Source organism: Lethenteron reissneri, chromosome 29 (assembly GCF_015708825.2).
Source record: "Lethenteron reissneri isolate LAM-NWPU_2019-01 chromosome 29, ASM1570882v1, whole genome shotgun sequence".
Taxonomy (NCBI): domain Eukaryota; kingdom Metazoa; phylum Chordata; class Hyperoartia; order Petromyzontiformes; family Petromyzontidae; genus Lethenteron; species Lethenteron reissneri.
In genome coordinates this window covers 10007528-10034118 of record NC_083807.1, presented here as the reverse complement: position 1 = coordinate 10034118, position 26591 = coordinate 10007528, and the positions used below count along the sequence as shown (strand labels likewise).

General features: G+C 42.1%; 1 protein-coding gene across 2 annotated transcripts in view; it reads right to left on the bottom strand.

The window, feature by feature from the left end:
* The window catches only part of LOC133349230 (stromal membrane-associated protein 1-like), a 146045-nt gene that overhangs the window by 90669 nt on the left and 28785 nt on the right, over window positions 1-26591 (bottom strand). For both annotated transcript variants that reach the window (XM_061562553.1, XM_061562554.1), the window contains exons 2-3: window positions 7841-7974; window positions 2376-2461 (exon numbers count right to left, since the gene is read on the bottom strand). In XM_061562553.1, the coding sequence (XP_061418537.1) occupies window positions 2376-2461; window positions 7841-7974 (220 nt within the window). The remainder of the gene's footprint in view (window positions 1-2375; window positions 2462-7840; window positions 7975-26591) is intronic.

Sequence of the window (26591 nt, the reverse complement as noted above, 5' to 3'; positions counted from 1 at the left end):
AAGGGTAGTGAGGTTAACACTGAATAGGTTGGCTGGCTTGTCTGTACATTATTATACACACCCTTTTTAAGTATATTTTAATTACATAACCTCAGTCTCAATGCACACTTCAGAAAAGCACTGCTTTGGCAAATTGTCTAGTAAAGTTTTGCACTTTTGTGTGTGGGCAAAACGCTCAAAACTCTGCACAGATGATACAGGTTATAAGCCTCCTTGGTGGACTGCCTCCGACAAAACATCACTGCCCTGCGGCTAGCTCTCTCAGAATTCATCTGTGCTTGAGACACCAAACCTGTCTCCTCCACTTAAGTGTATTGCTGAATTGTATACCAAGTCAAACTAGGGAAGGCCCGAGCCCAGCACAGAGAGCAGGTTTATTAATGTGCAGCAGGCCGGGATGGAATATGGGTCACTGAGATTATAGGGCAGAGCAAGGATCAGCATGCCACTGCCACACATGGCGCACACATACGCAATTTGACATTCGCGTGACGTCACACAGCAGAGGGCAAACGACCGTGTGCATTTCTTGTCAGACGTTCAGAAACAAACATGGATATGTTAAAGGCAGTGGAGTCGTTCGTGTTGTAGTTATTAACCTCCCTGTATCCACGGGTGACCTTCAAAGCAAGGCAAACGCACGAAGTTCATCCTCGAGGCAAAAGCCTTATGTCGTTGGAAGGTTACAGCTGACCTTCAAAAGGAATTAATGCCCTTAATAGTGCTGCAAAAAACTCGTATCCATAAACTATTAATTTTTTATTAGAAAAATTCAAAAATGTTGAAAGACTAACCATTTACAGAAGAGAAAAAAACAAATCTGTAAAGGCAAGGCACCAAAATGAATTTTAGAACATGACTCAAAGAATTACATTTATTGACATGTGGATAATGTATATTCAATTTCTGTGCAATTTCATTTGGCAGCCATTTTTTTACTTTGCAGGAAATGTACGAAATTGAAAGTGATCAAATTAGACATTATTTATAACCTAATTAAGCTTTATTGGGGACACATAAAATATGAGCCACAAGGCAGAGTAGAAAACCAATATAAAATGCGATGTCATTTGGTTACAGTACCTTGTGATGGTTAGGGCATAAAATAATTTTACAGAGATAAAAAAATGGATATTCGCACATCTAATTTGCAAACACATATTTCAATGCAATGGTTTCTCCGCTGGCTTTAAATAACATTAATTTAATATATGGCTGTGTAAAATACTGCACGTTACTGAGCACATGGGAAAACACTGAGCCAACACTTCCGAGAGCCTGCATTCAAGACATGGAAAAGGGACTTCCACATTAAGTATGCTTAATGTTATCATCCCAATCGCACAATCTATTACCTAGCAGCACTTAATTTGACCATGCCCAGTTCAGCACAATACACAACTCAGTGACAGCAATGGAACAAAGCACAGATAATGAGGCCTGTGTAGCGAGCAAGTGAAAAAGAACAATTGAAATTGTGGTCTCTATAGAATGAAGACGATTCTACTCTTGCTATAATTGCAATGTAAATACATATTGATTGTGTAAATGCATAGCAATCGGCGTTAAAGGTAGGTAATAAGTTCGGATATACCTTATTCAAATTCACATGCTTTGCTTTGCAACTTTTAATGCAAACACAGTTTTGGGTCAGTTTAACACGTAGGTTTTTTGGGTTAGATCGCGTAAATATATGTGTCGTTAAATTCACCACCACCCGACACAGCCAATAGTAAGGCTTGTCACGTAAACAGAACGTTCCAATTCGTTACTAGTACAGCACACCGGTGTTGGAGAGCAAAGCCACAACATTTATAATCTGAGTACAATGTTTCGCCAGTAATTACAACAAGCTTCATCAGGCGACAGCCACAAATCTGGCTGCCACAAATCTGGCTATCTCCTGATGAAGCTAGTTGTAATTACTGGCGAAACGTCGTACTCAGATTATAAATATTGTGGCTTTACTCTCCAGCATACCAGTGTGTTGTACTAGTAACGAATTGGCATGTTCTGTTAACGTGACAAACCTTACTAATTGGCTGTGTTGGGTGGTGGCGGGTTTAACGAAACATTCATATATTTACGCGATCTAAACCAAAAAAATCTGTAATATGGACAGTTTTGAGTGAGAGATTCTAATGCTGTAATGTTGCAACGCCACTGTCTCCGCCATTACGGAGCATAGGTATGCACGTGTAGTGTACATAAGTGATGTCTAAGGCGCTGGACTGTTTCACAACTCATGAAGATTACAGGGGCTAGCATATGTCATGTTAGCATAATGAATGGTTTCAACATCCCACTGCGCAAGGGAAGGAAACAATTATAATGCCCCACAAGGCTCAGAGACATAAGCTCTGCTTAAAGGATACTGGTCAGAAACAGGCCTTCGGAAATCCTTGGGGAGAAATCCTTCATAGAGCTTCTTGGCTTTTCCGTTCCCCATGTCCTGCATGTGCTGTTGTGGAAGGAGACATAAAAAACAAATCAATTGAAACAATTCAACGATAACTCGAACAAAATATATATTTTAAGCCATCAAATTTGGCGATGTCACTCGAAATGATAACGTGGTTGCAGAAATTGCTCTTTTCATTCCGTGCCTTCCGAAACGATGAAGAAGGGGGGAAACCCCCACTTCCGAGGACAATTCAGAGAACCATTGTTTCGAATGTGAGAAAGAAGACAAACATGACAGAAGTGAAAGGAACGTTGCACGAGCTGCGTATAGGCTGATTTGAGTTTGTGTTTCTTTTTGGTCGAGTTAAATATTTCATGAGAAATGACATTTGCACCGCAAGGTATCTCGTAATAAAAAAAAAACACCGTTACAATGCCTGCCAAAAGAAAACGTGCACGCAAAGGTTTTAGTCGAAAAAAATCTACCTCACGGCACAAGTCTCTTTGTGTAGCACACACACTGGTTTTATGTACGAGCAGTCACATTTCAAGGCCAAGGAAATAGAATGTATTGCTTTTTATTGCCAAAAAGAACATTGCAATTGAACATACCGTGCTGTAATATATTAGCTGTCAGCATTTGCATTTTCTTACGTCAAAATTACGCCCACAAGTTATAAAACGTGCCCATTCACATCAATATACGTGAGTAACAATACTGTACACTGCATGTACAGTAATAACACATCAACTGGAAATGGTTAATTTTCCTGAAGGTAATTTTTTCCCTATTTGATTTATCGCCAATAAATGATGTACCGATCACGCTGTCATCAATAACCGAACCCGCCTAGACATTATAACTTCATGTTTCCCTACAGCACAACTACTTCCAATAATCATAATACTGCATCACAACGTTATGCTCCTCAAATTAAGCAGACAAGCATCTACCTTATGTCGAGCTAACTAAATTATCATTTGGCACATTAAAGCAAGCACAACAACGTATGTATGTTTAACTTCTTTCACACCGTACGTAGCCAACCGTGCTAATCGGAGGTGCGAGGAAGGATAACAAACTAAACGTAAAAAAGCGGTTGTAAAAAAAAATAGTTTTTGATCTAGATTGAAAAGTGCACAGCTCCAGGGGCTTCCTAATATCGGAAGGAAGGGCATTCCAGACGGCCGCAGAAGCGCATCTGAAAGCACGCGATGTGGTAATCGTCTTTGTTCGATGGCTAGCCAAAAGCCACTGCGAGGATGAAAACAAATGCATATGAACTTGTTATCCTGGTGTGAAGTCACCAGAGGCTGGTTTGAGATCAAACTCGTTGCACTTAATGCCAGAAGTACTTTTTAAAGGCCATGACAATGCAACACAATGGCCCCTGCTTGTTCGATGACCTTCAAAGGCAGAGTGGCTGGCAAAATCTGGCTTAACGTCTCTCACAAAGAAAGCCTGGCGGCATGCACATGGACGCGTGCCGCGGGCTGAGATTCGTCCAAACAGTGAAGAGACAGCCAGAAAAATACCACCTGTGGGGTCAGTCTTGCTTTCCCAGATTGCAGATAACAAATGCCAATTCCACACACGCACACACGCACAAAGATTCCCCCCCATATAGCCTTAACAGACTGTTGGGGCAAGTGCTGTAAAACGAGCATCTATGGAGGCTGGTACGGCACATGAGGGGCTGGGTTGCCAGTACCACACCCGGCCGCCTTTGTCTCCCTCGTGGCAATGTTTTTATACATTGCACTAGGTTAATCATTTGAGGCCGAGTCGACCGAGGCGAGGCCCACGACCAGTTCAAATAATAGTCACTGGTGTTGGCCGTGAGCGGAAATCGAACTCGGGTCGCTCTGTTCGTAGCACAGCGTGCTAACCGCTACAGTACCACTCCCCACACACATGCACACACCCACACATAAACAAGGATGCGTTGAATTCCATCCCATCGCCTCTTTCCCGAAGTTTGTATAACCTTACTCAATTTAAGAAACGTATTCACTCATATCTATAATACCTTTAAGAGGGCTGTTTGTTGCTGGTTTGTGGGTTAGGCCTCTGGGTGTGCTCAACAACCATTGTTTAGAAGACTCGAAGCACAGAGACGCACACGTACACACACGTACAAGTTTACATAAACATGCATGCAAACAAACACAATAATACACTCACACATTCTCGAACAAGCACACAAATGTGCGGCTACAAGCAGACACATGCATGCACACAGAACGCACAAACCCATGCATATGTAATGACAACATACCATCTAGTGGCCATGGGTGTTAACTACGGGTGTGGGTGCAGCATAGGACGACACATACGCGAGCGACCAACAGGGGGGGCATAACTGGGCCAAGGGTCAAAGAGGAGATCGAACTGGAAGCTCCTGGAACCCGCGGGAGAGTTCGAGAAGAGGGGCGTGTCCAAGGGCGGGGCTTGGCCATGCTGAGTGAATATAAGGGAGAGGCAAACGGGGGTTTGGGGCTGTCATGTGTGTGGGTTTGGGGTCCTGGCTGTCGTCGCTGTCATCGCTGCCATCTCTTTCATCGCCGTCATCACTATATAGTCAGCCAGCTATAGAGTTGTATGTCGCCGCTGTCGCTGTATGGTTGGCTAGGCTATAAGTCAGTCAGCGCTAATGCTACTCTGTGACCCTGTCGTTAAAGTATTAAAAAATAAATAAGAAACCCCCTACAGTCGTGTCTCTGAAGTCGTCTCATGATACACTGACACCACACACATGCAGCTACACATGAGTACAAAGACCAAGACCCCCAATGTAGCCTTTAATGGATTGTTGGGGCAAGTACTGATAGCTAGCACCCATGAAGGCCAGCACGGGATACGGGGGGGGGGGGGTGGGTAGCTAATACCACACCCAACCACCTTTGTCTCCCCAATGTTGATGTTAACACATCACACCAAGTACTCATTTGAGACTGAGTCTACCTACGGGAGGCCCAGTTTAAATATTCGACACTGTTATATATCGTGAGCAGGAATCGAACTTGAATTTCTAGAACCACTACACTTCCACTATCCATGCACACGGGTACAACAACAACAACAACTGCCATTCACCACTAAGTGGCTGTGATGTCATCACGGTGCTTGTGCCATGCTAGGTGCACTTTGAGGCCACGTGACGTGTCAAAGGCCCGTGAGCAGGATATCACGGAAGAGACCCAGGTGCCATGAGTTAACTGAGATGACTGGCAGATGCACCAACTGTGCTCCCCACTGTGCCAAGTTTCTGCATTTAAGACACCCGGCGCTCTGCTCATTGTTGAAAGCATCACTACTCTGCCCTCAGTTGTTGCTGGAGGGCGACTGTCTCCAACTCCCCAGCAGTGCCCTTCACGAACCTCCTCCACAGAGGACGATCTTGACACTGGTGGTATCAGTCATTTGAAGTCCAATCACCTCTAAATCCTTCTGTTTCACAATCAGTCCAAGTTTTCTCGAGCCTGTGCCACACCTATTTAGCACCTTCTATCAGGCCAAACAGAAGCTGCTTGGGCATGCAGTGACTGGGCTGGTGGGCTACGTGGCGCAGCCAACGCAACCTTGCTTTCTGGAGGAGCTCATTGATGGGACTGTGTCCAGACCTTTCAAGGATTTGTGAGCTCCTAACACGATCCAGTCTGGTTAACCCCAAAGGATGGATCACACGCAAGCTCGCCAGAATGTTCCAAACCAACGCAGATCTTCCTTTAGAGTGCCCCACGTCTCACAAGCATAGAGAGGAGAGGCCATAACTGTGGCCGAGCAGACCCAGGGCTTTGTTTGGAGCGACAAGCCAAGAAGCGTCCACAGAGTGTTGCGCAGCTAATAAAAAAATTATGCCACTCGACTGAAACGGAGTGAGACCTCGACTGCCAAAAACGGAGCTGGTAATAAGCACACTGCTACAAGCATACCCAGACACACCCATCCATAAACCCACATAACGCTGCCATATTATACCGAGTGTATACATGCACTGAGTGCATGAAGGGTGGCAACAAATATACTGACCGCAAGGCTCCCCTTCCGCCGAACCACTAAGCTTTGAGTACATCCCATTGACACCCACCGAAATGTATTCCACTACAGCAGTTGCCGCTAAAAAAAAATCCTGCATCTGAACGCAGGGCTTAACGCTTTCCATCCTCTCATCCATGGCCATAAGATTACAGCTGTCGTCTCACAGAGCCTTCCCGATAGCGCGTTACTAACACCGCATTTGTTGTCTTCTCTTAATAAAAGGCTGTACTGCAACGCCACGGCATGGCACGGCAAGGAGGTGTTGCCGGCTGATCTGGTGCCAATGCCTCATCTCAAAACCAGCACTAGAGCACAAATCCATAGGCCGTTTGCAGAAAGGCTACAACTCTCAAGGGTGAGCCTGGAAGAAAGCCAATAATTCACAACGAAGATAACATTAGAATCCCTGGTGCAATTGTTAAATTAAAAAATAAAATCGGACATACACTCCACCGGGGAGGTCTTGAGAGGAAGGACTATACCTTTCTTGAGGCATCCTGAATCTTTACGGGATTAACGACACTTTGAGAATTAGTTATGGCATCGGTTCCTCGAGGCTGACTGGGAGTAGGGAGTTATAGTGGGGTCATGCAAAGGGGATGGCGATGGACCTGTTTTAAAATATAGTTATACACAGATGAATGAAGCTCACTTTAAGTGTGTGCCTGCATAAACAACTAAAACATTTGGCAAATATGATATACACTGCATTCCAATGTATGGCATTGAAAATAACCTTGAGTAGCATATACGTAAAAAAATTAAAGCTTATTGGATTTTACTTTAGCCTAAACGTGTTTTCCTTTTAAACTTAATGCCATACACTTTGATGAAATAAAAATGTTAAGTGAAGTGTAATATATGAAATATATTAATGTTCCATCGCAGTTTCATTAATCACTCGCATGCTTGAGTTGACATACACATGGATGAGCTTGGGCCTAGTGGATCCAGCCAAGGTGGCACTGAACTTAAGATGCCCGACTCAATTACAAAATTTGGAGTTCAAATCTCTGAGAGGATTACAAATCCAATAACGCCACATAGGTCTAGAAAATGAATATCGATGAAAGTTCATGTTGTTGAACCAGGTGAGTAACACAAGAGACCAGGATAGTCTCAATTACAAGCGTGACTTGTCACCAAAATTATAAAAGAAAAACAAATAACACAAAGTCCAGCGATGAAGCAAATAGAAATCGGAGGAAATAAACAACTGTGTCATACGAGAAAATCGAAAATATTGAACAAACATAAATCATTGTTATATAATATATTCCCTGTCACGTAAGTTGGCTCGGTCATCACAGTGATCGTCGATGGAAAGACTGGAGGGTATGTGGAATGTTCCACAACTGCCTAAGCAGGTAACTGTCTTGACAGGTGAGGTCCCACCTGTATCTGTTCAGATGTCCACTGGTCGAGGTTGACCGACTTGACGCGTGCGATGTGAACTCCCAGGTTGCGGTGGATTCCCGCACAGCGGATGCAGATAAACACCCCCAGGTTCCATGACGCCCACCTGGGCCCTACCAGACGAAAAGAACATTCAACGTTATTCTACCGCACGTAATAATGAATAGCGGTGCAGAGGTTTGGAGGGTAACATGCCATAGATCCCTCGCCCAGTCACGCGGAGGAATACAATCCATACGAGGAAAGCTTTGGCGCTGTACTCAAGGTGCAAATTGAAGGTCGCCCAGTTGGGAGTCGACTAAAATATGTTTCCAGGTTTCAGAAAATGCTATTTTGTGAGAATTAGCAGTAACCACTTTGGAGAGATTGGCAACTGCCATAAGAATTTCGAATTCCTACCACAAGCTCAAGGCCACCAATTGAGATGAGCAGTGCATTTCTTGGCCAGAGAGAGATTTTGACTTTTCTCCATGAATCCTGTGGTCAATTAGCTCATTCAATAAAAAAAATCTCGCAACAATAATTTAATGTGTGGGCCCCAAGTATTATATTTTCGAATTAATCTAATTATCGTTTCAATTACAACAGTGTGTGCCCCTGCATAAAAAAATATACATACAAAGCCACCGCGAGGAAAGGCCTCGTCTCACATAGCTCATAGCAGCCACGTCAGAGCGACGAGCCAGCATTGCCAAGACGCTGAAGTTGAATTAAGACGGTCAGTCGTTATTAGAGTGGCTTCTGGAGTGTAGTTGGTCTGGTCACAAAAGGACTACACTAAAAAAATACTGCTGTCTGAGACAAAAGCCGAGTGAGTGTCAACAGCCGCATAAGTGTAAACATTTTTAAAAGGCAGTATCTTCCTGCAGCAATAGAGCCACCGTCTGCAGACAGAACACCACAAAAACACGGATGCTCTACTCGTAGAGGCATTATGACATGTGACCTTGTAACGCTATCACTCATGCATAGTACAGCCAATAATTAGTAAAACGTATATTTAAAGACAGAAGCGACCCGAACACACAATGATTGAGGGTCACAACAATAAGTTAACAAGCATACCCAGCTATAACACAAATACTAGCATAAATGGACACCTCACATAATTTCAAATATAACCTTTAAGAATGTAGCCATAACAATGCACAACTTGACATTTATATTCATGAAATTCTGACACAGTAGCACAGGAACGATGGGGCTAAGGAGATCCATGTTATTTAAAGTGTGTGTGAGAGCAAGTGTGTGCACAACTACCAATGGGTCAGCAGAGAGCTTGAACCCGTCACTTTCAGGGAGGCTGTGTCCCATACTGGTACTGACACCAACAACAACAAAAAACTGCTTTTACGAATATAAACAATATTAATTTGTATTCATCAGTATCCATGCAGATGACATTCCAAACACGTAGCATCTCATACCCAAGCAAGACACCCTGATGAGGGTGAGGTTGTTGATAGGAACAGATCTGCTGAATTTCTCCGCCCCCCCCGCCCCCCAAGATGCAATCAAGACCAATTGGCAGTGCATCGCAAACGTTTTCAATGAATCCCATGTCGCCGCTGCCTTCCCAATAGTCTCCACCTGCAGGGCCATTGTACCCTGTCAGCGGGCACCAGTGCACCAACAGGAGCCATTGCCGGTGGGGAACTTGTCCATAGTGGCACAGGGAACAGCTCCCATCGTGGCAGTGAGTGACCCCAGCAGGGGCACGATCGATTCAGCAGGAACCGTCGATGGCTTTGTCAGGTACTGAACGGTGCAATGAATCTGGGCCGTTTATTCCCCCACAAGGAGAAGGAAGCCCGAATCAGCGGGGCTCCATGGACCGAAAGCAGTCCCGCTGCTGAGTTGGATAAATAATGAATTGTCTGCCGGCTGAGCAAACCGGTCGTGTGCTTCTAGAAATTGTAGGCGCATGTCCATGTGCTTCTGGCACAATCACCTGAGATCTTGCAGGTCGCCCAGGTAGGAATGCAACTGTAGACCTGCTTCGTTCAGTGCTTACATGAGCAAGATTAGGACTTTTGTATATAAACCGTGGCCAAGCCGAAGGGAATGATGCTTTACTCAAATGCCTGATGCTCCATTATTAACTTGAAGAAGCATCAGTGTAGAGCTTAAACAGGATAGGGCAAGCGGCATCCTACAGGGTGACATAAATCACCAAGTCCTTGTGCTAGTATAGTAGGTGAATAGTCTGCAAGGACCCAATTCTTGTGCTCTGCCTTCAGAAATGAGTTGGACATTCTCAGGTCCAGCCCAGCTCAGAATCCATCACTCTTCTTGGGGACAATGAAGCATATGTAAAAGGCTTCCTCCTCAGGATTACAGGTGAATAGAGAGACGGCTGCTAGCTACAACATGATCTGAACTTCTGTCTCCAGGGTGGTTTAAAGGGCTGGGTCGCGAGAAAGTATTGTTGACTGGGGCAAGTGATCAGGGGGGACATTGATCTAAAAATAGATAGAGTCTGTATCGCTCCTTGATGATATATAATGCTCATCTGCTCATGGTATTTGAGCTCCATCTGTGGTAGAAATGTGAGAGGTACCTCCCCAAAATGGAACAAAGCAAATGAAGAGGAGGCCAATTTACTATGAGGGCTGGCGATGGCTACTACTTTCCTGAGAATGCTTGAGATATACAGTATTTGTTGAAGGTCACTGTCTGCAGGTCTTGTTGAGTGCTGTCATAGGGCAACCCTGAGAAGCCAATTTTAAGTTTCATGGGTACATTGCCCAGGGCTTGCATCAAAAGCTATGAAAAGAAAGCCTGTGAGGAAGGCCATCCTCCAACCTCCTTGGCATTTGAAAAAGTTCCTTGTTTAACAGAATCTTAGCTGTTTAAATGCATGGCATTAAGTAACAGTTTTGAGCCTAAGACAATGTTGGCCTTTTTTGCCAATGACAGCAGCTGCCATTTTTTTCTGAGAGGGATAGAAGATCAAGTCCAACATCCATGGCCATCCCTCTGTAAAAAAAGACTTAAATCACTTGTAATCACTGTTCACAGCTAGACTGTTGCACTTGCTGCAACAGTGTGACTTGGATTGAACATAATATCTTATAGAAGAGATTGTAAAACATCTTAAAATGTTGGATATGTGTGTGCTTTTTATCACACGATAAATACATGAAAATATTAATGTCATATGACACTAGATACATGTACAATGTACCCACATACATTAACATTTCCCATTCCATCATTCATCCTTCACTTCAACGATGTGCCTGTCGGGACGTCAAATATTTGCCACGGTTCATAAATGAGATGCAATGTCTCTGACAAAATAAAATGCAGTTAAAAGTAAAGCAACAGCACACTGAATATATTATATCGCTCCTCCAGTGGCCTCGTAATGAGCATGCAGTGTCTCTCACAGCTCTAATGGGTGTCACCCTGCACTGGCATGTCACTGGAACCGCGCTGCAAGCATGACATTTCTTCTCAACGCATGTGCACAGCATGCAGATATGCACGAGCAGGATAAGCATCTGCACAACTAATCCATCATCATCATCAGCCATAATCAATCCCCTGTTGAATGAAAGCCTCCCCAAGCCGACACCATCTCTCACAGTCCTACGATGCAACAATTCACCCAGCATCTGCCAACGAGTGGATTTCATTGCTCCATCTCCGCAGATGACATAGGCATCGGACACATTATCTCCTGCGGATGCCACTGTCGTTATTCTCACTATTCAACCATTGTCCCTTTCAGAAATGTGTCCTGCCCAAGGCCACTTTTCTTAACCATTGATATTATTACTAGTATTAACAGTATGTTATTATAAGTACTTTATTCACGAATCCGCGTGTTCCTCGTTTTGTCTCTCAGTGTAATTCCAAGCATGCATTTCTCCATGCCTCTTCGGCTACTGATGACATTTTCAATCTTATTCATCGGTGCCCATGTTTCTGATCCATGGCATAGTGGGGTAACATGCGTTGATGTAAAATTATCTTATTTAGTCACATTGGCACACTGCTTCACATTATCAATTTGAGCTTTCCAAAAGCTTTGAGCTTTCCAAAAAGGCTCCAACTTGCTCTCGTGGCTGCTGTGGGTACGACGACGGTGCTCGTGTGCGACTACGGGACTCATTTCCCAGTGTGATTCGTTTGCATCAACATGCCGATCCTCCTTTAGCGCATCTCTGACCCCGCCTACTTATCCTTGAGTGACACCCACCTCAAACCTATATATAGCCTCTTGTTGCAACAGCCCTTTCTTGTTCAGCAGTTCTATGGCTGTATCTTCGTACCCGATGACGATTGCTTGTGTTGCGATCGAAACGTCGTAATTTATTACTTGTTTTTTTCTACCTACGTGCCGAAAGAACCAAAGAGTATTGCTCTCATTCGCCTATTTATTTAATTGTCATCATCTTTGATCTCAGTTAACCTTCAATAAATGCCCCAGGAATACATAACTTCTAATCAGATTTATTTGATTAGCTCTGTGTACAAATGGTGTTGTTGGTCTGCCCTGCAGTAAGGTAATTTGACAATCACAGTCTAAACTCTCATCTGACAAGTGCATGAATGGTTCTTATATTTGTTCATGACCCTAAACCAATGGTGTAAATGCCACGTTCCTATGGCATGAGCCAATCTCTCCAGACAGCAACCGAAGTGAAGATCCAACACAATGTTTGGCACTACACATATATTAAAACATCTTCAAATGTTTTTATTTGTCAAAGCAATCAGGGATGACATATCATGCACGTATATATCCATGGAAATCGTATAACATTGGTTTAACATGTAGGCTTTCACGACCAATATCATCCATAATACAGTTTTTTTTGGGTTAGATTACGTAAATATATGTGTCTTTAAACCCGCCATCACCCGACACAGCCAATTAGTAAGCTTTGTCACTTAAACATAACGTGCCAATTCGTTACCAGAACAACACACCGGTGGGTTGGAGAGCCAAGCCACAACATTTACCATCTGAGTACGACGTTTCACCAGTAATAACAACTAGCTTCATCAGGCGACAGCCAGATTTGTGGAGTTCACCTGTTTCGTTCCTTAAATAGAGGCGTAGATGTGATGACAACACTTGTGCACTCTTCTTGCGTAAAGTAGGGAGGGGGGGGGAATTATCGAATTAACGTACATTATGCATGCGCATTATGGAGCCCATTGATCTTGTACTTCTTGTCCATTGTGTGTACTAAAATAGCCGTACCCATGGTAATCCCGATTGAAGTATGGTGGCCTGTATAGGCATGCATTTAAACAATGTATTATTAGATTATTCGCTACCAAGCAGCACTAAGTCTGTAGCTATCCGAACGGTAAAAATCATTTTTATTTATCTCAATTTCGATATATTGTTTAATTAGTCTTGGTCAGTAGTAGCTAGTTTTGCACAGAGCTTCAACATTATCAAAATCAATTGAGTGTCCTTGTTGGCACGTGTGTTCTGCTACTGCTGACAGTTTTATTTGGGAGAATTTAATATTTCTTTAGTGTTATTTTAGTCTCCTGCTGATCATCCGTCCTGTTTGCCCAATATAAATTACTCGACACTCTAGTAACGAACCCAAAAACGTTGATTATGAATAGCATTTGCCATAAATGCAATTTATCCGGTACACACCTTCTGTTGATACCTTCGGTAATACATCTTTTGTACCAGATATTAATTTCTGTCTTTTATGTACCTGCCAAATCTGACTCGGATGCTTTATTTTTCCAAACATCTGGCTGGTCGCGAAAGTCTACGTGTTAAACTAACTAACCTCTATGGTAACATGTTGCCATCGTGAATTCTGTTTTTGAGGTCATCCAGATTAGTCGCTAATGGTGGCACAAAAACACAGTCTTTGACGTATCCCCACAAGAAAAAGTCACAGGGTGTGACGTCTGGGTATCTTGGGGGCCAAGAATGTAGCGCCAATTCTTGGGGTCCCTTGCGACCTATCCAACGTTCAAGCAGTGTGTCTTGTGAATGACTGAGGCTAGGGGCTGTTTGTGCGCTGGGAGAGGCATCTAGCGGTAATCATTTGAAACTCTACGCCCCGCCCTTTCAAGTGGTAAGGGTTTCATTCATGGGCGGTTCGTGGTTGCAGACAAATAGCGATTTCAAATCGGGTCGATGTTTTTAAACACCCTGTATATTAAGCTTAACCCTAATGATATTCTCGAAAGTTTTGATGTGACTTTTCTGTTCACGAGGATTCTGGTCAATGAGTCAATTAAATTACTCGACACTCTAGTAACGAACACAGGTTTAGCCAAAGATATGCCACGACTAGCTGGACACTGTCTATAGAACACCTATTTTTTGTAGAAAGGTGAATTATATAAACAAAAGGAAGGAGCAGCAATTGGCTCTCCTTTGTCTGCTGTGATAGCGAATTTGTACATGGAAGATTTTGAAACAAAGGCAATAGCTTCAAGCCCGCTAAAACCCTCTGCTTGGTTTAGATATGACACATTGGTGGTCTGGCCACGCAGCAATAATACACTTAACGAATTTCGAAATCATCTCAACTTGCAAAACCCATCCATCCAGTTCACCATGGAAGTGGAAGCTGACAGAACTCTACCATTTCTGAATATTCTGCTCGGACGGGGTCAAAATGGTAAAATAACACACAGCGTTTACCGGAAGAAAGCGCACACCGACGCCTATCTGAATGCAGGAACATCGTCACCCCACACAGAAATCCGCTCTCATCAAGACGCTCATTCATCCGGCTAAGAAAGTGTCAGATGGTGATAGTCTGAGAGGTGAGATTAAACATGTTAAAGAAGCTCTGCAATTGAATGGTTACAATAATGCTCAAATCAACAGGGCATTGAATGCCAAAACCAAATCAAATAACATGAGCATGGAAAATGCCCAAGTAATTAAAACTATTAATATACCAACTTAAAACTTTAGTGACTGCAGGAATTAATATTCTATGGTAATTTCCGTAAAGTCACGTAGATAGAAAAAATAATAACAATAATAAAAATGAAATTAAGTTTATAAAAAATAAAAAATATCACGACGTTTCGATCACAAAATAAGAGGTCGTCATCAGGAACAGGGAGGTTAACCTCTGAGGGCAAGCTATTTATAATGGTTTAGAGATGGGCGGGGCAGCTAATGTTAATGTAGGAGAGGGCCCCAACACCGGCAGTAGGTCTACACCAATCAAAGCATTCCACCTCGCTCCACACACCTACACTGCTGACCGTGGAAGTGGACAATAAAATACAATAAAATAATAAAAATAAAACATAATAAAATACAATTCTTACGACGTTTCGGCCACATTATTTCCCTTCTACGTGACTTTACCGAAAGAACCAAGAAGATGAATCCCTGCAGTCACGAAAGAAAACACAAATCAAGTCTTGACCCAAAGTGTTTGATGACATCTTTCCAATGATTGCTGAGTTTAAAACCGTCGTCTCAATTGAAATTGTGTCTGTGTCTGTATACATGGATGGCTTCATGAACAAATCTTTGTTGATAGCCAGTCGGCTTGCAAAGTACCATCGTCTTAGAGAAATCTATTTCATGTGAGCCAGCCGCATTAAGGTAATGATCAGCCACAACAGAAGAATTGGTCCTGCCGTGTTTCAGATCTGCCTTATGTTCACGAACACGGTCTGAGACATGTTATTTGGTTTCCCCAATGTAACTGCTGCCGCATATACAGCTTAGTTTGTCGACGCCGGGATATTGCATGTCAGGAATCTTGTCCTTCACAGATGAGATCTGGTCACGAATTTTATGCACTGTGTTAAATCGGACCTGGATCTTGTGTTTGTTCAAGATTTTGGTTATCCCTGCTATGTAAGGTAAGGTGATGGTTTTGTGTGGATCTTCAGATGGCTCCTTCCTCACGGTTGGGGTGATGGCTTTGCGGATTGTGTAGTCAGAATATCCATTCGCCTTGAGAGCCTGGTGTACGTGTTTGAGTTCACTGGTCAGATGTTCATGGTCGGAGATACATTGAGCTCTATGGTCTAGCGTTTGAATATATTAATGCGATCTAACTCAAAAAAACGACTTGTATTATGGTTGTATAACATTGCAATTCAAAATATAATTGTTTTGTATCACTGATAAATAGATTTACCAATGTTTTGGCCAATGGCCATTTTAATAGCGTAACGTGAGGGCAACCAAGACGAATGTGTACTCTTTGGTTCCTTTGGTAAAGTCACGTTGATAGAAAATTAATTGATCATGACGTTTCAATCGCAACACAAGCAACCGTCAGGTGACATACTTGAAGACTTTATAGTACAACTAGCTGTACTACCCGGCTTCGCCCGGGACTTGTATCCACCACGGCCGGCCGCCTTTGTCTCCCCAGTGGCGATGTTAATACGCCACACCAGTTACTCGTTTTGCGGCTGAGTCCCTCCCTCACCACTCTCCCTCCCTCACCACTGTCCCTCCCCACTCTCCCTCCCTCACCACTCTCCCTCCCTCACCACTCACGCACGGCCGCCTTTGTCTCCCCAGTGGCGATGTTAATACGCCACACCAGTTACTCGTTTGAGGCTGAGTCGACCTAGGGGAGGTTCAAATAATCGTCACCGGTGGTGGCCGTGAGCGGGAATGGAACTCGGTTCGCCGGGTTTGTAGCGCAGCGTAGCGTTAACCACTACACCCACCGCTCCTCACACACCACACACGCACAGACACACACACAGACACACACACAGACACACGCAGACACACACAGACAGACACACACACACAGACACACAGACAGCACGCTAACCACTACACTACCGCTCCCCACACACCACACACGCACACACACAGACACACACACAGACACACACACACAGACACACACACACACAGACACACAGACAGCACGCTAAGCACTACACTACCGTTCCCCCTACACAACACACGCGCGCGCGTCCATAGGTACACATACACGCGCTTGCTGCAGACACACACGACTGTCAGGGTGCGTACGGCAGTAAACGACTGAAAAAAGAAAGCGGCAATGCTGCGCGAGGAACGCCTTAGACCTGCAAGACATTTGTGTAATGCGAGCGTAAACACACAAACACATACACACACATACATACACACACATACACACAAACACATACACACACATACACACACATACATACACACAGACATACACATACACACAAACACATACATACATACACACAAACACATACACAATACACACAGACATACATGCAGACACACAGAGACACACAACACACATACATACACACACATACATACACAGAAACACATACACACACATACATACACACACATACATACACACACATACATACACACAAACACATACACACACGTACATACACACATACATACAGACACACAGACATAGACATAAACACATAAAAAAACCCACATACATACACACACAGACATACACACAAACACATACACACACATACATACACACATACATACACAGAGACAAACACATACACACAAACACACACATACATACACACAAACACATACACAATACACACACACATACATGCAGACACACAGACACACACATACACACACATACATACACACATACATAGAGACACACAGACATACACATAAACACATACACACATACACATGACCCGGCTTCGCCCGGGACTTGGATCCACGATGGCCGGCCGCCTTTGTCTCCCCAGTGACGATGTTCACACACGACAGCAGTTACGCGTTTGAGGCTGAGTCGATCCTAGGGGAGGCCCAGGTCCGTTTCAAATAATCGTCAGCGGTGGTGGGCGTGAGTTGGAATGGAATTGGGGTCGCTCAACCAGCTTAATGACTATTTGTACAAAGAACATATAAAGAATCGATTATAATAACCAGGCTACAGTCCACATTATAGACTGGCAGTACACGCACTCAGCTTCATAAGCAGGCTAGAGTGTACATGATAGAGTGGCAGTACGCTCACCGAGTTTAATAAGCAGGCTACAGTCTACATGATAGACTGGCAGTACGCTGACCCAGCTTAATGACTATTTGTACAGTGAACATTTAAGTAATCGATTGTTGGCGCGTTGGGTTTAAAAGTAATATAAATTGCACACATTGTGGTGGGGGTGGAGTGAATAGTAGGAAAAACTTTGATGAATTTACCTCAGAGTGGCGTGGTGGGTGTCGAGGCCTAGTAGCGTGCAGAGCCTGCGGCCTCGCCAAAATTGTCCAGCCGGCAAAGGCAGGGTACGGGTGGCGTGCCTTCCCCCCCCCCCCCTCAGCGCTCCAACAATACTGTGTAATGGCTATTATTTAATTATTTACGGAGCCTATGAAAGTGGCGAAGGCGTGGCTAGCCGTTGGCAGGGGCAACTGCCGTCCAATGAAACTGCAGCCCTTGGCGAAGGCGTCGCTAGCCGTTGCCAGGTCCAATGAAAGCGGCGAAGGCGTCGCTAGCCGTTGCCAGGGGCAACCGCCGTCCAATGAAAGTGCGTATGGTCCGAAATCCACACACAGACAGACAGACATGCACGATTTTATATATATATATGTGTTATGCATTCTTGAGCCATTGAAAAATGTATTTGTCATTATGAATTATATGACAGTGTCTAATGGGCACTATCAATATACCAACTGTGTTTGCATGTTTCAGTTGTCTGAGCCACTACATTGTAACATGCCATTTACAAATACAAGTCTTCTGCTCTCAAGTCTGTGCCAGAACAGCCAACTGCCTAAAATATAACTTGTTGACATTTTAGTTTATCAGTTACCAGGCAGCTTGTGTTAATGAGTGATTATAATTCGATGTAGTACTTGAAATGCTATTGTGTATACTGCTTAACTATCTATTTATATATAATTCACAAGTGTCTGTCCGTTTTTCATGCTCTTTATCTCCCAAATGGTGCATCGAAAATGAATAAAACATCTAATATTCCCCTTGCCCAGAACATTTATGGGAAATTGCAGGCTTTCAGCATTTGCAACATTTTCACTACAAACTTTTGAAAGAACACCTCAATGAACCCAGTGGTGACATCATTGGAAATTGCCTTGCACTTCCGTGCTCAAACAATATGCAATGATTATTGGGCGCTTGCAAGCAGGCCAGCAAGTGACATTGGCAAGTAAAGAGCACCTTCGATTACGGACGTTGGTGTAACAGGTCAGATCTGATATGCCCTTGTACAATGCATTTGGAGTGGGCAGGTAGGAACTTGGTTGGACAGCGAATTCGTGCGATCTGTGTCAAGCGGCGCAAGCTGCGTGGAGCGGCGCAAGCTGCGTGGAGCAGCGCGTCACGTGGTGCTGAGCCCGCCCGGAGCGCTCTATGAAATACAAATACAGGGCGTGGCTATGCACGACAGACAGACAAATAATCCCTGGTGGTCAGTGTGGAACCTGTTGTTCTTACCTGTAAAAGGACAATTTGCCAAAAGTGTGAATTTCTTTTATATTCTTTCCCCGATTCAGATCATACCAATTACAACATTTACTGTCTACATTTATTAGCACATTTGAAACCAAAGTTTACAGATGACTAAAAAATAACATGAATTCTTTGACACCCTGAGTGGCGTCATCTTCACGCTATTTATTTGCAAAGTCCACTACATTTTCCTTTTAGTGTTGTTCCAGATGCATTCTGAGTAAAATGGTAACTACACTTGCACTATATACCAAGCAAATGCATGTGCCAGATGAGCTACATTATCAAAGCGCGTATGTTTTGCTCATAGTTGATAAATGTTACATTCGTATGAATGTAAAAAAACATCACATATTTAGAATTGATGCATCTATTTACCCCTTCCCCATTGACACTTTAATTAAATATCGTATTACGATTCAGGTAAACATTTGATTCAAGAATGATACACTTTATTATTTGTTTGTAACTAAAATGTCCTGTTTGTATCACTTGTGTCTACCCCGAGCAAATAATTGTCAGCAACTTAATGTGATACGTTCATACACACGATGTTCTATACAATAATGGGGAATATTAAAAACTATTTTAAGTGAAAATGTATTGTTACATGCTGACCATAGATGATTATTATGAGGGGTGCATTGTAAATGTTGTCCAATTCAAATACAAATAAATTTGTAAATCTCTTATTTTTTTATTATTAACGCTGGATGTTACTTAAAATTAACATTACCTTTAGCATTAATGTCGATGCTAAAAGCCTGACATTTTAACAACATTCCAAATATTGCGTTTAATATTATAACACCGGAACGCGAGCAAAAAAATGCCACGCGTTTCTGCATGACATGTTTTAAAATCTAAACACTTTTGGAGTTGGCAGCAGAGGTAAGCAGTCAAAAAGGCATAAAGATGAAAACGGAATTTTGGAATTCAGTCCGTATGTAAAAATTACATGTAAGAATGTGTACCAAAGTTACGAGTGTGTATTAAATGTTTTCAATGTACATTTTCACCTCATTAAATGTTTTCACCACTACTTGCACAATTCCATGTGAAAACAGCCGGGCAATAACTACAGCATACAATCGTTTAGAATGAAATGCGATCGCTACCACGGTCTAATATATTCCTGAAATATTTTTTTGTCAGTCTAAAGTGAGCAGTGTACAGTTTACAGATATGATGAAGTTTGGAGTTTTAAGTTTTTTTCTAGAACTGCAAAATGATCAGTTAAAAACAAAAGCGGCCGCAGCCTAGAATACAAATACAAACACCCCTGGACTGATGTAAATCTCAAATACAGCAAACACTATGCTATGGAGGGGGTGGGTAACCGGAGCCCAAATCCTATATGAATCCTCTAGGGTCAGCAGACAACAATTTGTACACAACCTAAACCCAGGGCTTCACTGCAAACTCGAAAAAGGAGAGAGCTTTTATCCGACTGAGGTGTAACCCCTTTTACTCCGATTTTTCAAAAGATAGGAAAATGTACAGCATTGATGGTTCACTTCCCCATGAAAGGTAAAGGTGCAGCCCTGCAATTACATCCTCACTAGAAGTAGCTTTGCAGAGCCCCTCTAGAGGGTGTTTGGCCGACTCTCCCATGCTTGCCAGGAGCCTTAGAAGAGGGGGGGAAGGGAGTACCCACACATTACCTCACCATACACACGTGACCTGCCAATCGGCTATCTGTGGTTAATCCATTAATATTGCTGGGTAGACAGAGATCATGGGATTTTATAAATGAGCACCACCACTTCAACTGGATTGCCAATGTGCTAGGCATTACACCACAGCACCATCCTGCCATAACCACCTAGGAATTGCCATAAGGCAGGGCTGTCTGCTGCAATATAAACATTAAATTAATAGTGTGTGGACCAATGTAAGCCAAATTGGCATTTCTATGGCAGAATTTAAAACTTGTTCAGAAAAATTAATTTGTATGTAAACACATTTCTGAGATATGTATCCATCAGGGGTGGCATTAAAATAACATATTACCATTCTGTTGCTGCAGATTTCATTGAACCCATGGTTAACCTGTGGTGTCCTCGCCCATAAAACTCTGGCCACTCACTGACATTTGCAACTGGGTATGTCTCACTTTTGAATCCTATTGAGTATAAAATACATCTGTATCTCACGTGCTGCATACGGCTTATAAGAGCGGGAATCCAACAGTCGCCGTTGATATGGGGGACCGTACAGCGAATCCTGTAATCTGCGGCGGGCCACCGGGGAGGTTACACTATAATCTACTGTGGGAAAAAAAATCACGCCAAACGGTGGGCTGCGGATTATTGGAGGAATTAACCACGCAATGCCATTGATCCGCAAAAATTAGCAGATTACAAGGCACACGACTGTTGGCTATATGTTATAGCCCCGCACCTTTGGCTAGCACAGTTGGCTCTATATATTGCCAAAGAAGTTCAACGTACATATCATCTTAAATAAATTCACAGATTATGAGTTTACTACTTTTATAAAACCCAAAGTGCAAACCTGCCATATAGGTCTATGTTAAAATATAGATATATGTGCATTTTATTACACTCCATGTCCAAGTCTAAAAGAAATCCCAAAATCTGTTTCCAGCAAGTGTACACAAAAAAATAATTTATTATTTACGTACAAATCTCATTGAATAGACATGAATCAGTATATTGTTAGAGTATTATTGGATTGTGCCGGCAGAATCCACACCTTCGATTAGCACATATGGCGTGAAAGAAGTTCAACATACATAATTAAAGCATGTGATATTAGATATATTTATAATGTGGATGTGAGCTAAGCAATTGCATTATCGCTGGCTGGGTGTGTGCCTGTGTGTGTCCTATCTGTCAGCTCCATCTTCTCTCTCCATCCGAGCCAATCTATCCTCTCTATCCAATCTATCTTAGCAATCCCTTCTATCTTTTATAACCGTGGCAGCTTATCTGTCCTGCCCTCCCCTATCTACCATTTAGGTAGAATTTGTTCATACCAATGTGTGCAGGTTTTCATATATGCATAACAGCACAACTGATACATGATGGAAAACGTCTCCAATTCACTGCACGTAATAACTTTCAACATAATGCAGTAATTATAGTTGCATAGGAACAGAGATAATGGAGCCAACTTAGAAGTCCTTCATCCATCAGTGAACAGAAAATGGCTGAATGTACAACATAAAATATGGAAACAAAGCACTAATCTGTTTGTCAGTAATAGCTTATTTTGTGCTGCTCTATTACCCCATACCAGCAACGCAGTGGTATTAACCATAAGAGTATTATTGTTACTATCTATCCATCTAATCCTCTACTCATGAGCTATACATACATTGGCTTTGTAACATTTCAAAGACTTTAATGTCATCGAGATTGGGAAAGAGTTAAAAAAGCTCTATTTTTTTTTACTCTGCAGCTATATTCCAGGCAATTCCCAGGTCATGCCCTTGACTATTCCATTCACAGTGGTTTATCGCCCCTTTCTTTTCGCTCTCCTGTTGGTTTGGGATGTAGTATTCCAGTGGTGAAGGCCACACAAATGTTGAGATTTAACAAGGCTAAGGCATGCTACTCAGAGGAATGCCATTTGCTTAAGCTGGTGAGAGCTTGCAGAGATTCAATCGGAAATGAAAAAGAGTCCTTTTGTAACGACCGTTATGTAGGGTAAAAAGCGTAATATTTTTCATCGTATTCCAATCACGATAAACTTACTTTTGCTTACGTTGAGGAATATGTATAAAAGGTTCCTTAACCACAAGGAATATATATACATCCTGTACACAGGTGACATCAAACAACAGCTAATGATATCTGGTTGCTTATCCCGAAAAATCGAATTGCTAGCTTTGTGAAAGCCATTGAACATTTGATATATGATGCAATGTATCATAAAGGACAATTGTTCCTCCTCTGCACCCCAGAACACACAGTGAGAGTGTGGGAACATTCCATGATCTAATGTTGGTGAATGAATGATATTCAAATAGATATACACATATTTAAAAATATATATATATAAAAAGTACAAAAAACACACTTTTTAAATGATTATTGGGCAGTGTAAGAATCCGAGCAACTTGCAGTGCAGATCAATAACAGGCATGAGTAATTTAAACTCCAAGCAGTCTGAGAAAGAGGACCTTAACAGAGTCTTACACGTGGTTTTGTCTACTTTGTACTGAATGGAAATGCAAGGCCAGTGACACGAGGTAGTGTTTATATAAAGGGCACCATCACGTAGAGACCCAAGTAATGCTAAGAAGAATGAAACGTTACAACAGTCAAACACATCAGACTGAATACACATGGTAGTGTAACGGGGATGCATGCAATAGAGATATAAAAGCGAAACATTGTCAAAGGCCCCTTTATACTATTTTTCTGTGGCAGCCATGGCAAATATAGACAACTGACCATCTCCTGAGAAGAATATGAAATAATTGTGTGTCGGGGTATAATGCTGCATTGAGACTACATAGCCTAAACTCGGTCTGCAACACACTACTTGTTAGACATGACCTTTGGGACATCGGTTTGCAAAGTTAAAGCACATCATTTTGTACGTGGCACCGACTTTATTAAAAGCAAAGTGCTTTGATAAGGAGCTAGGCTGGGGAACTTTATAAGTCACACTGCTGATGGGAATCTGGGGATATGCTATTGTCAAGAGGGGCCTCAACAAATGAGCAGGCACATAATGTTGCTATAAAGACCGAGTGTGAGAGTTGGTGTCAGAATGCCAAATAAGTATAACCCGTAAAAACAAAGTTTTTCACTCTAAATCCTTTATATGCGTGGCGGCTAGAGTCCTCTCGTCCTCTGGCTTGAGATGGCTGCCACCTATGGGTCAGATGATTGTCTGCAGTATTAAACAATTGGTAATTAAATATTTAATTTGTTTTCCCTAAACAGTGTAAAATTTTGGAAAAAAAATTTCTTTCACGAACATTAATTGTCTCGCACAACGAGTCTGTGTGCAAAATGTCAGCTCGATTGGATCACGGGAAGTGGGTTAAAAAACGACCGAAAGGTTTGCACGGTCGTAAGCAAGCAAGCAAGCACGCAAGCAAGCAAGCAAACTTAATATAAAGGATTTAAAAAGGGCTTCATTCCAACAGCAGTGGCAGGAAGATAAGGTGTGTCTATTCAAATGCAGAGGAATTAGCAAAGTGCCTCAACAGCTACATTTTCATCAAAACGGTAGCTTCTTGTCAACATCAATAAAACGGTACAATGTTGGAAAACAATGCTTTCAAGTGACTCATTTGGCACAGGAAATGCTCTATATGTCTTTGGAAGCCACTATTCTCCTCATTTTGGAGCAGCAAACATGGTCAGCATAAATCATGCTTATTCATCTACAGTTGTAATCGTAAGATCGGTGACTGTGTGGCTCAAGGGGCTAACAGGTATGTTAAGTCACTAATTATACAATATGATTAAAACAAACAATTTGCATTCATGTAGTATCTAAATGTCACTGCATCTCAAGGTGCACCACGCAGTACCTGTATTGAAGGACCAAAATAACCACTGCAGAAAAATGCAATTCATTTCTGGTCAGTTTGATGGTTTCAAACAAGTCAAAATAAATTAGGAATTTTATTTTTAAATTGCCCTTTGCAATGGAAACAGTTTTAAAGGTATACGAAATTGAATACATGCGACTGCAATGAAAGCTCTGTTTCGGGCAGCTAAGTTGGTCAATTGAGGAACATGAGACAGTTCTGTGACACCATGTTCCAAGGATGTCACATGTGAGGATTTGTGATACTTTGTCACTAGAAGTTTTATAATTTAAATAAGGTTATGTTAAATTACCACAAGAAGCAATATTGGTGAAAGACCATTTTAAAGCAAAGACCATAATTGCTTATCACCAAAGAGATCTCTAACACGCACATATCTCAACGTACGTGCTCAAAATTATATGGAGCAGATAGCATCCAATTTCCTGCTCTACCTTATAAGCTACTGCCTGGTTCCAAATAGTCATTCATTTTGAAAGCATATGTCACTTTTTTATCCACACCTCTAATACTGATGTTTGCTTTACACAGATATTGAAAGTCACTTAATCTGGTGACTTAATCAACAAAATGGCAGGCACATACATATATTTGCTTTGTGGAATTAGAGTTTTGAAAAAAAAAATTAGGCATTAGGCAGCAAGCAACGCCAATTTAATAACTGTGACAATCACAACACTTTTCATTTCAAACGTTTCTTCAGAAAAGGGAGCAGCCATTGTAAAGCACGTTTTAATACCCATTATCTACTGCAAAAAAGCACCATGCTATTTCCATAAGAATGAACAGGCCTACATCTGCAGAATTATTGAGATTATCTTTAATCGCTCTTAGGCAAGCTTCTCGTGTATTATTCACTCTAAATACTATATTAATGCACTTTCAGGTTATCATAAATCCTCAGTGTCCCTGTAGTAACCTGAGCATTGTGAAACAGTTTATTTCACATATTCTATTTGAAATAATAATTACTCTAAAACAATAAAATATCCTGAAAAAAAACGTTAACAGCAGCATTCCATCATGGCACCACTGTTTGAACAACATTCATAACATTAAACACATAAACCAAATTCCTCTAAACCATGGTGGGTTTCAATTGCGAAGTCTATTATCTGTGTTTCTCAGTGATGTCAAACAGAAATCTGCAGATAAATAAGAGTGATTTCCCAAAACTTCGATTGCACTCATCCTTATCGGTAGAAACGCTTCTGCTAACAGGAGTCATGCCTTCAAAGGCGCGTAGACATATACCAACTCAAACGCCTCCTCGAAGCCCTACCCCAAGACAATTCTCCTGTCAGGAATCAGGGTCACAAACAAATGTATTGCGTCAGGTATTTTTTCCTCTCTCGTTTGGACTGTTTCTAAAAAAAAATCCTACTCGTTTGTACCGCTTTCTTCACCGCAAAAGCCTCAGTTGAGCATTATCATACAATTTAAAATAATCTTACATAATCGATTCTTACGAGCATGAATCAATGCATGGCTCTTGGACGTTACAATCAATATTAATTGATAAATGTGTGCTTCTCTACATGTCGACTGCTTCATCCACGAGAAAGCAACTTTATCAACCTCCCGACCAATAAACAGAAGCTTACCTTCAAGTCATGCATACCACAGCAGCCTGAGACATTTTAATTATTATATATTCATCAATGTCTAAAATTAATTAGTTCACTAAAGCAAATTATGGACATTAATAATTTACAAGATAATATCCAGACACTGCACCATACTGTTTTTTTATTAATTGTAATTTAATGCAAGGCAT